Source organism: Plutella xylostella, chromosome 6, assembly GCF_932276165.1.
Source record: "Plutella xylostella chromosome 6, ilPluXylo3.1, whole genome shotgun sequence".
NCBI lineage: Eukaryota > Metazoa > Arthropoda > Insecta > Lepidoptera > Plutellidae > Plutella > Plutella xylostella.
This window is the reverse complement of record NC_063986.1, coordinates 5,493,371-5,504,748: the sequence shown is the minus strand read 5'-3', so window position 1 is coordinate 5,504,748 and position 11,378 is coordinate 5,493,371. Positions and strand designations below refer to the sequence as shown.

The following is an 11,378-nucleotide window of genomic DNA, read 5'->3' as shown; positions in this document are numbered from 1 at the left end:
ATTGTGAAACAGGGGCTTAGAATAATAACCAAGCAACAAGTTATTTATCAAATTCCCAGAGTAGAAAACAAGTTTGACATTTATTTGTTGTGACTTTATTTTGACAGTCAAAATTGAGCTGTTTTCAATTTTTCATGCTATTTTCGCATCGCACTTTTCGTTTTCAAGTTTTGCGATTGATTCCTTATTGCCGTTTTTACATTATAGAATTGTAAATTCATGGCAGAATATAGGTATTTTTGAGGCGGTATTGTGTAAAACTGCGCTTTTCAATGTATTCATAAACCGGTTCACTTAAACAACAGTGATAACTATGGTGAGTTACTTTTTTATTTATATTTCCTTACATAAATAGTACTTTATTGATTTCTTCATGAATCTGCTACGAAATATATGCAATGCAACTATAACATTCTTGCAATAAAACTGTAACATAGAAAAAATGTTTTTCCAAAAAATATAAATTTCAGGGTTAAATTTGCATACATATGGACTGGTTTCAGGCTTTGATATCATGTTCTTTCAGTTATAAATCCTGTGTTAGGGAAAAACTTGTCAAGGTATCATTGCATTATTTAATTCCAGGACTCTAGTCCAAGTCAAGATGTAGCCCGTTCTGCTAACGGCTCTGATAATAATGGTGATGATGAGGAATCCGATGAGCCTGATGATGAAGTTAATCCCACTAGTACAGTTGAGGAGGTAAACCCTCACTGAAAGTAGTTCTCTGTTTAGTTTTGTATTTGTATTTATGTAGTAGCCTGTACCTGCAAGCCTCCTTCTTAAATCTACTTCAGTAGTTCAGTAGACTACATAGTTACCATCATACTCATTTAGATCTGTGTATACCTCTTCCATTTATTACATTTAGTTTGTAACAAAATAAACACAAAAACTGTGCCATTTACATTTTATTAGTAGATTTGTGTTAAAAGTTATGAAATAAGTAATTTATGTAATAACAAAACTAACCTTTATCCAGGACAATGAAGGAGATGCCCTGTCAGCATTCCGTCAGCAATGGCAGCGGGAGCTGGTGACCACTCCCTCGCCACAGAAGCAGGCTTCTCAACCCAAGGAGAAGGAAGAAACACCTCCACCAGACAATGATGAGGAAAAGGTAATGTAATGGCTTTGCTAAACAAAACCAACTCAAAATCCGGCGGCATCTCTGTGGCACATGTTAATCCTAATGCCTCTTCAGTTGAGGTTGTATATTGTAATTATTCATGGTTTTTTTAACATCTACTTACTAAGTACTAGCTATCCATCAATGTTAATTATTTCAACTAATTAAGGGAAGACCTTACAATACTTAAACCTTACAAGCAAAAAGTTTGTGAGTATGTCTGTGTATGTTTGTTACGTTTTTTGTATGAAGAAGTATCTTCATGTTAAAACGGCTGAACCAATTTTAATAAAATTTGGTATGGAGTTAGCTGATACCCTGGATTAACACATAGAGTACTTATCTTAACCCTTTAGCTGCCAACCCCGAGTATACTGGGGATCGGCAGTTGGCACTATTTGCCAAGCACGAGGATTCTCAGGCCACTTTGTGATGATCTATATGAAAAGCATTTAACTTCAGCAAAAAATAACATGCAGGCTGTTGTAGTGTGACAATTGAAATAAAACAACGATTAAGTGAAAAACCTGGTTCTACCTTTTTTGGCATAAGATTTATTTGCCTAATCTCGTATTGCATAGTAACGTTTGGTCAAAGTCTCGTTACGCCGAAAATCGTATGGCATAAATCTCGTTTAGTAAAAAGTTATTTCGCATAACATTGTTTAGCCTAATAATGGTATGGCCAAATCTTGAATAGCCTAATAATGCTATGGCATAGGTTTATTAGGTTTATAAAAAGTAATAATATTTGTTTGGCTTTAACTTTGACGGAGCGTCTCCCTACATAGCGCAAACTGGTGCCTTGTATTGTTTCCGCTGTTTGGAAAACGCTCCGCTCCGCTTCGCTGCGCTCCGCTTTGGTTTTGATGAACATGTGCACCTAACACGCTCCTCCTCGCTTTGCTCGTCGTCGCACCTATTTTTAGGTTTCGATCTCATGGGGTTTGTAAAAATTATATTGGTCGTTAACTTTCGATTTTTTGATCATACAATATCGTGATTTTCGGGATGTAGGAGAAAAATACCACAATTTGTACATTTACTACATACTTAATATATTATTTATTAAGATAACATTACGAGAAACAAGATTATACATAGGTATAGACGAACATAAATTTGAGCAAACGAAACTTAGGTGTTTAAAGATTGTGCCTAAAGAGTTTTAGACGAAACGAGCCTTATGCCACATAAGTCTTGGCAAAGTGATGGTTCGGCCAAAAAAGTTTAGACCATACGAGTTATGCTAAATGAGTTTTGGTCAATAAAGATTATGCGAGATGAGCGGAACCCGAAAAACCTCTAATTACCTTAAAAAAAAAAAAAAAACATAACTACATATAAGTTAGTACCAAAATCAACTAATCATTTAGGTGTACTTATTACCTAATTATGGAGAATGGTGACGTCATTGTACACAAAGAGGTGGTCTGCTTGGACAAAATGGGCAAAAATACCTATTTTATTTGCGTTTATGTTTAGGGCAGGCTAGGCATTGTATAAGTTTTTCCATCCAATTGCCAAGCCCGAGTTTTCTCGTGGCTACTATTTTGTACTGGGGCATTTTAAACAAACAACCTTAAAAAATATTGGCAGCCAAAGGGTTAACTTTGTTGTGGAATTCCCATGGAAACTATTTAAGGCGATGTATAGCTTGCTGAAACAGCTAGAATAAAATACTTTTGAATGTCAACAGGCTAAAAAGCTGTTCCTGCGAGGCATAGAGCTGGAGCGCTACGGGCAGCTGTACGAGGCGGTGCAGCACTACAAGCGGGCCGTGCAGCTGCTGCCCGACGTGGAGCAGCGCCTGTACCAGTCCGGGGACCATAGGGCTGACACTCCTGAAGGTTGGCTTTTGTGATCTCACTTTTACTTACTTTAGCCAGCAGTATAGAGATCTGCAGTCCAGAAGTATCAACTGGTTTTTAAGCACATAATGTAGTGCATCTATACCGCAACAAATCTATATGTGCCGAAAAATATGCTAGTTTACCCACCATGAGGGGGTTGGAACCATACAAATGAAGTGATTCCTCCAACAAAGCCTTTTCTAAGTTATATCGTAGTAAATCTTACCAGTGGCGTGCTTTGGGAGAGGCAGTAGGCTTCATCCATGTCCATCAGTGGACTGCTATAGGCTGAAGAAGAAAAAAAAGAAATCTTACCAAATCTGTCTCCATAACTCTAACCTCTTTCACAGTGGAATCGGAGGCGGAAGCGGAGGCGCCCCGCGACGCGGCGCCGGCGACGGACTTGGAGTCGGACGACGATGACGTGAGCGGCGACCTGGCGGCGCGCTTCCAGCGGATACTGGCGAGGAAGGAGAGGTTCTGCGAGCCGGAGCTGCCGCAAAAGGTAACCTTACTGTCTGTCCTACCACAGATTGATTGAATATTAGTTTCTTGCAAAATGTTAGTTGCGGTTGCGGGCCATGTATTATGTTTGGACCTTAACTGTGCTACCACAAAAAACTATAAACACTGTTTGACTAGTGTTTAAAACGAAATTTGACAGATTTTGTAGGGGTTTGACAGCGCTAAACATCTGTTAAATACTGTCTAAGTTTTTGTGGTGAGGCCCTAATTGTTTATCAGGTTCTAAACGTTAGTAATTTACACTAACTGATTATCATATAGGTGCTATTAGGCTATTTATGCCTTACCATCACTAAAGTGATGTAATTATAAATGCGAAATGCAATAATATGTCGTATTTTTACATAAAATTCTGCTCAGCAAGCGATTTTATCTACCTTTATAAATAATTATGTTAAACATACCGTTATAAAATAACTTAGTGCTAAGCGTGCGTGACAAATACCTATTACCTTCGATGTTTTTGTCGGTCCATAATATGCCAAACATACTGTATAGTTATTTACATACAAGGTCGGAACCACCTAGTAAGCATAAAATACTCATGACAGGCGGTCCCGCTCTTTTCATAGCATACAGACCAAACTAACACCCCTCTCTCCCCCTCCCCAGGGCGTGCACATATCCTGGCTGCCTCACGAGCTGGTACTAGTGGTGCTTCGCTGGGTGGTGAGCTCGGAGCTGGACGCGGCGTCGCTGGAGCGAGTGGCGCTCGCCTGCCGCGGACTGTACCTCGCCGCGAGGGACCCCGACCTGTGGCGCAGTCTGTGCGTCAGGTACTGTCCGACTCATGTCACACTGTGTCACACTGCACTGCGCCTGCCGCGGACTGTACCTCGCCGCGAGGGACCCCGACCTGTGGCGCAGTCTGTGCGTCAGGTACTGTCCGACTCATGTCACACTGTGTCACACTGCACTGCGCCTGCCGCGGACTGTACCTCGCCGCGAGGGACCCCGACCTGTGGCGCAGTCTGTGCGTCAGGTACTGTCCGACTCATGTCACACTGTGTCACACTGCACTGCGCCTGCCGCGGACTGTACCTCGCCGCGAGGGACCCCGACCTGTGGCGCAGTCTGTGCGTCAGGTACTGTCCGACTCATGTCACACTGTGTCACACTGCACTGCGCCTGCCGCGGACTGTACCTCGCCGCGAGGGACCCCGACCTGTGGCGCAGTCTGTGCGTCAGGTACTGTCCGACTCATGTTACTATAGACCCCTGCAGGTGTGGGTAGGAGTGCAGGGAAATCTGTTATCTTTCTTTCATGAACGCAATATGATGACCTCATGAGTCATTCAGTTGTCTGCGCCGGTGTGCTCTCGTGAATTACTTTTCCGCATTATACCTACTGTGTCATATTGCACGAGCTGGGGTGTAGGCCCGCGATGGCTGGGTGGCTGGAAAACTCGTAATCATCAGTCAAATATCGTTCACAGCTTGGAACTTGATCTCTGCAGAATATTATTGCAAAAGTGATACATATTATGCTAGTAAGCCGAAAGAGAATGACTCAGGGATTCCTAATAACTTAAGCATTCATGATTTCTGTTTTGCTCGCTTTTGAGGGAGACACGTTTGATTGTAATACCGAATAGACTGTTATTTCTAACTGACCACATCTTGGTATTCCAGGACCTGGGGCCTGGACTGCGGCACCCCCAAGTCCCTCGGCTACCCGTGCTGGCGGCAGATGTACGTGCGGCGAGCTCGCCTACTGCTGCACGGCTGCTACATCAGCAAGACCACGTACCTGCGCCACGGGGAGAACGCCTACCAGGACACCTTCTACCGGCCCTGCTACCTCATCGAGTACTACAGATATCTGAGGTAAGGCTGTTGTAGTTATTAAGATTATCAAGAGTCGTTTATGGTGTCTAAATGAAGCTTGCGCGTATTGAGGGTATTTGGATGGCATCGCGACGCCAGCGTGCCATATGTAACGGTATACAGCGTCGCGCTACGCTCACGCTTGCGCTATTTGTCTCATAAAGAGTATTACAACAGCCGCGTCAAAAACAAACGAACGAGAGCTGTCAAGCAATCTTGGAGGACGTCTTGCAGTGCTATTTACTAGTACGTACTCTGTTGGTGTAGGTGTTCAGTTATTTTTTTCTCATTTTCTGTGCTATAATTGACACCCTCCTCCATCTTAAATTCCAGATTCTTCCCGGAAGGCCTGGTCCTGATGTGGACGACGGCGGACGAGCCGGCGGCGTGCGTGGGGCATCTCAAGAACAGAGCCACCAAGAATAATGTGCAAGGAATCATGTCGGGACACTACCGACTTATTGGCGACAAGGTTTGTGATATTAATAATAATATGTAATGTAATGTGTGGGGACATCTCACACACAAAGTGGCAAGTGATAAGTGATAACTTGTGCAAAACTTAAGATCGGTATATGTCAAAACCACGCGACGCCATTATACTCTCTCAACTGCTAGTCATCTCTTTTCATCCCCATTTTGTTCAATATAACGGATTTGTAGAAGTAGTTTATATTTTAATATAAATAAAATCCTCCATTAAAAATATGCGATATGCGTTACCGCTTTCAATATCTCATACGTCACTTTCTTGAGCATTCAATGCCATGCAAGTTAAATCTCAATGTCCAGGTAATAGTGGTGCTGAAGAAGACGTGCGACAAGAAGGCGGAGCGGCTGCCCGCGGCGCACACTCGCTTCCGCACGCGGCGTCGCGACCCGCCGTCGGAGCCGCAGGAGCAGATGTACCATCTGGTATGTACATTGTACTGACTGGCATAAAGATATCTGAACAACCTAGGTTGGGCTTTTTAATATTTAAAAAAATCTGTTATTAGTATGGAGGAGCGAAGGTGTTGCCACTCCTCCATTGAAAAGGGAGGATCCTCCGACCAAGCTGGGCGGTTTAGCTTGGTGGGCAACTGCCCGACGGTTACATGTCGGGATTCTGTATATATACTGAGTAGCTGTAATTCTTAGATACCGCGATGTAGGATTTGGTATTTTGCTTTCACTCTTCCATGCCATCTGTTGGTCGTCCTTGATATCTCTTTGCTGGATCTATATCTTGACTTCTATGCTTGCGCGTATTCCTTATAGATGTCGCCACATCACTCCCCCCCGAGACCGTAGGTCGATATTCTTCAGTGCTTCTGATACGTCTTGTTCACCAGGCCAGATTGCCGCTAGTCCGCCTTTCAGGACTATCTGCGGTCTTCATTCGCCGTAACCCCACTTCGTCTTCAACCGGGAGAGTTGACGCTCGATCGTACCGGCTTGAAGAGTAGTGCATGGTTAGGCGCGTGGCGATGTCCCCAATCCAGCTCCAATCGGGAGAGTTGACGCTCGATCGTACCGGCTTGAAGTGGACTGCAAGGATCGCTCTGCTACGACTGTTCCGGTGCGTTGCCCCAATGCTTCTTCGACCAGGAGAGGTGGACCCTGGACCGACGCTGCTACGGCTGGCCGAAGTGCACTGCAAGGTCGCTGCAGTCTGTCTGCTCTAGGGTGTGACCAGGCTCGCGCATTTCCGCTGCAAGCTGGTGGTCACGGTGCCCATGGAATCTGCAAGCTGGTTGACTCGGGTGGCTGCTGAAGGATGCTGTGGGGGTGATGGTACTGCTGGACTTCATCTTGTAGCTGCTGGAAGGTCTGCTGATCGTCTGTGAGGTCATCGACATGGTGGAAGATGTTCTGCTGCTGCTGTTCTGCATGGTTATCATCAGGTCGTGTTCAGGTTGTAGGGGTCACCAATATGGAGGAGCGAAGGTGTTGCCACTCCTCCATTGAAAAGGGAGGATCCTCCGACCAAGCTGGGCGGTTTAGCTTGGTGGGCAACTGCCCGACGGTTACATGTCGGGATTCTGTATATATACTGAGTAGCTGTAATTCTTAGATACCGCGATGTAGGATTTGGTATTTTGCTTTCACTCTTCCATGCCATCTGTTGGTCGTCCTTGATATCTCTTTGCTGGATCTATATCTTGACTTCTATGCTTGCGCGTATTCCTTATAGATGTCGCCACATTAGAATCAAATGAGGACAAATGTGGATGATTCCTGCAAGTTACGCGACGTCCAGATAATATGTTTGACGAATTCTGGTGTGACACGAGTCACTAGACATTTTTGTGCTCTATATCCCATCCCACGGATACCTAAGTCATCTGATACAAACAAAAACTACCCTTTTTCGAATGTAATAAGGGTATTGTCAGATGAATATGAATTTGAAGCTTACCAGTGACTCTTATAACCCAAACATAGCGTGCTCAATATTATGGTCACCCCATTGTCTATTCTTCATCACAAAGAGCATCACAACATTCTGTCGTCGGCCGTTCTCCTCCGAACAATGTGTATGGACATGCGGGCTGTAGGGCCCTGTCTATCGTATCCTCCCACTCTATCCTACCCTTATTCACACAAACCTCCTTATATCTCCAGGAGCTGCAACTCACTCAAATATTAACACAATAGATCGATGTTGATATTGAAAACATAAAATACAAACTTTACACATTTTGAGATTGTTGTAGACACCTTTATAAATGTTCGTTGTGATATGATGTTAGGTGAAAGTGACCTTTCTCTCATCATATCCATAACTTTGGCTTTTAATTATTCTGCGTTTTTATGCCGTTGTCTTCTTTCATCCCCAGGAGCTGCAACTTCGCGCGGTGAAGTCTCGCCGCAACTGGCAGCTGGCGTGGCGCGGCTACTCCGTGGCGAGCCGGCGCGACCAGTGGACCGCCTTCGAGATACAGCCGGCCAAGTTCCCGCCCTTCTCCTTCAGCCGCGTGCGCAACTACACGGCCGACAGCGCAGCGCCGCTCTACTGATCTAGTGCTGGGTTTGTTTACAAAATAAACTAAATTAAGTAATAATGGACAATCGGGTGGATTTATTGCCAAGAGATACAGCCTCCGTGACAAAAGCTGGATTAGGGCTTGTAACCGTGGTTTAATAAAAATAAGTAATAATGTAAAATAGGGTGGATTTATTGCTACGGGATACCAACAGCCTCCGTGAAAAAAGCTGGATTAGCGCTTGTAACCGTGGTGACATTAATAGACAGTCATATTAGTTGACCAGGGGACGCCGGATGTATACCTACAATGTATTAAGTAAGTACAGTAGATAGATACATAGATAACCAGACATGATAGTAAGTTACAAGACATCGTTTACGAACCACGTCGGGGTCACCACTCTACCGGAGCGGCAACACGGCGCGGTGAAGTCTCGCCGCAACTGGCAGCTGGCGTGGCGCGGCTACTCCGTGGCGAGCCGGCGCGACCAGTGGACCGCCTTCGAGATACAGCCGGCCAAGTTCCCGCCCTTCTCCTTCAGCCGCGTGCGCAACTACACGGCCGACAGCGCAGCGCCGCTCTACTGATCTAGCGGTGGGTTTGTTTACACGATTAACAAAATTAAGTTATAATGGATAATAGGGTGCATTTATTACTAATAGTGCAAAAAACTGGACTAGCACTTGTCACCGTGGTGAAATGTATAGCTAGTTAGTTAATCAGGGTGCGACAGATGTATAATTACATTATATTAAGTAAGTATAGTATATAGGTACGTTACTGGAGCTGGCTTCCTTCGCGCACCGCAGGTATGTAGATAGCTATGATACTAAGTTATATGAGATCGTTTACGAATCACGTCAGGGTCACCACTGAAACCGTATTGAAATTTATTATATTAAGTTAGTATTAAGTATAGTAGATGCTGGCTTCTTACGTGTACCGCAGGTATGTAGACACCCAGATATGATACTAAGTTACATGAGATCGTTTAAGAATCACGTCGGGGTCACCACTTGCACGGAGCGGCAACATGGCTGACAGCACAGCGCCGCTCAACTGATCTAGTGGTTGGTTTGTTTACACAATTAACAAAATTAAGAAATAGTGGATAATCGGATGGATTTATTGATAAGAAATACAGACTTCGTGACAAAAGCTGGACTAGCGCTTGCAACCGAGGTGAATTTATTAGCCAGTTATATAGTAGATAAGTCACTCGGGCTGACTTATTTCGTACACCGCAGGTATGTAGGTAACCAGATCCGTTTACGTTCCGTTTATGTGTGCTGTGACATTACAGCGCTTTCGTCGGTAAGGTGCGGCTGGCAGCAAGTATTTGGTCTAGGCTTGCCCAGCATGTAAACGCGTCAAATAGATCTACAAGTCGGATTGGATGTGTGGAACGCTTATGGCGCAATAAAATAACTGGTGACACGAATCAGGTCGGGGTCACCAATCAAACCGCGCGGGTGATTAAAAAGCTAAGTTATAGGTACTTATTTCCAAATTGTCACTAGACTGTGATAATGTACTAAATGTGTTATTCCATTGTTACAGATATTCGCGAAGGTATACGGCGGGATCTTTGCGATACAGTGAGTGAGAAATAAGTCGAGTGATATATTGTTTATTTTTAATCACACAAATATTAATATAATAGAACAATGTTGATGATGAAAACAAAAAAAATACAAAAGACCAGACTTTACACAGTTTGAGATTGTTGTGGATACCCTTGTAAATGTTAGTGGTGTAACATAATAATATTAGGTGTAAGTGACCTTTCCCTTCTTCGCTTTTAACTATTCTGCGTTCTTATGCCCTTGTCTTAAACCCCTAATCTCCGACGATGATATAAGTTTCAAATACTTATACATAATTATGATAATTTAAGACATTAATTATAATTAACCTCCGTATTCATAGACATACATATGATTTGTAGGTCAGCGTGAAACAAGCTAGTTTTCGACGTTTTTACGGCGTTTTCGGGTTATAATTTGTGGTCATGACACTTCTCTAGTAGTGTATTCGAAAGGTGCTACAGAATTTTTATAAAGTTTTTTTCTTATTACCCTTTTCTTTACGTAGGCAAAACTTTTTCGGTTTATAATTTAATTCTATGACCCGATTGAATATGATAAGTCCCTACAAGCGATGTTAATTAAGTGCAAAATAATAGGTTGTGTTTTTATAAATTTAGAGATCAACCTTACTACTCACAGTGCAATATAATTTATAACAATTAGGTGTCTTGTTAATTCGGCGATCCGTCTTCAAGCATAATATTTACATAACAAAAATTGTATGAGGGTATGTAATATAAGAATGTGACGTCCTGTTTTTAAATTCAGCATTTGACTACTTGGCATTGGTGCTTATATTCTTATAAAACCTTTTGGCACAGTAACTGAATTCAGAAACTAGACTCTAATTAATGATTAAGCAAAAAAGTTGTATAGATTAAGATGTAACTATTTATAATTTTTATGCACTGGCCAATCTGTCTTTCAACTAAAACAACAATTAAACTTACACTTATTTAGGAAAATTTTAAAATAATTATGATTTGTTGATGTTTGATGTTTCATTAAAAACGAAAAATATGCTAAGATATCAACGGGTTTTATTTGATTTATTATTTATCCAGTTATACCGTGTTACGTATAAAAATAGTTTTGCCAGTGCTAAATTTAATCGCTACCAGTATCAAAAGCAAAACACAACAATCAACTTATCTTTTAGCATCAAAGCTACATGACTGTCATCGTAGCATTGTACTATCTCTAATATTGAAGATTTCAATCTATGTAATCGCGTTAGGAACACAAAACTCCTAATTATACCTACCACTTAGGAATAAAATTAATTACAAACCTACCGGGCGTATTTCGCGATTATTGTTTTCTGAACAATGAGTCAATCCTGCATGTAGCTGCTACCGCCCCGTAAGAGACCCTAAAAGGCGACAAAACACAAATCAAAACCATAGAATACCTATTAAAACATTTATTTACCATTCTTTAAATAAATAAAATTTGTACATTAGGCAACTTTTTTCCGTATACAG

The 11,378-nt window shown here is 42.5% G+C and overlaps 1 protein-coding gene across 2 annotated transcripts; it reads left to right on the top strand.

Annotated features, from left to right (window-relative positions):
• The first annotated feature begins 103 nt into the window (after positions 1-103).
• LOC105384562 (F-box only protein 9) lies at positions 104-10,924 on the top strand. 2 transcript variants are annotated; one of them, XM_048621886.1, is made up of 11 exons: positions 104-316; positions 586-702; positions 983-1,120; positions 2,828-2,978; positions 3,332-3,486; positions 4,119-4,282; positions 5,139-5,333; positions 5,667-5,805; positions 6,126-6,248; positions 8,156-8,346; positions 9,866-10,924. In XM_048621886.1, the coding sequence occupies exons 1-10, from the start codon at positions 314-316 to the stop codon at positions 8,333-8,335; spliced, it is 1,365 nt and encodes a 454-aa protein (XP_048477843.1). In that variant the 5' UTR covers positions 104-313; the 3' UTR covers positions 8,336-8,346; positions 9,866-10,924. The 2 variants fall into 2 exon arrangements, with proteins under 2 accessions (XP_048477843.1, XP_048477844.1); XM_048621887.1 differs by lacking the exon at positions 586-702.
• The last annotated feature ends 454 nt before the right edge of the window (positions 10,925-11,378 follow it).

Excerpts from the sequence above, each read along its gene's own strand:
- LOC105384562 (XM_048621886.1), top strand. Across the intron at positions 2,979-3,331 it reads TAGGGCTGACACTCCTGAAG|TGGAATCGGAGGCGGAAGCG; the intron begins GTTGGCTTTTGT and ends CCTCTTTCACAG. Across the intron at positions 4,283-5,138 it reads TGGCGCAGTCTGTGCGTCAG|GACCTGGGGCCTGGACTGCG; the intron begins GTACTGTCCGAC and ends TTGGTATTCCAG.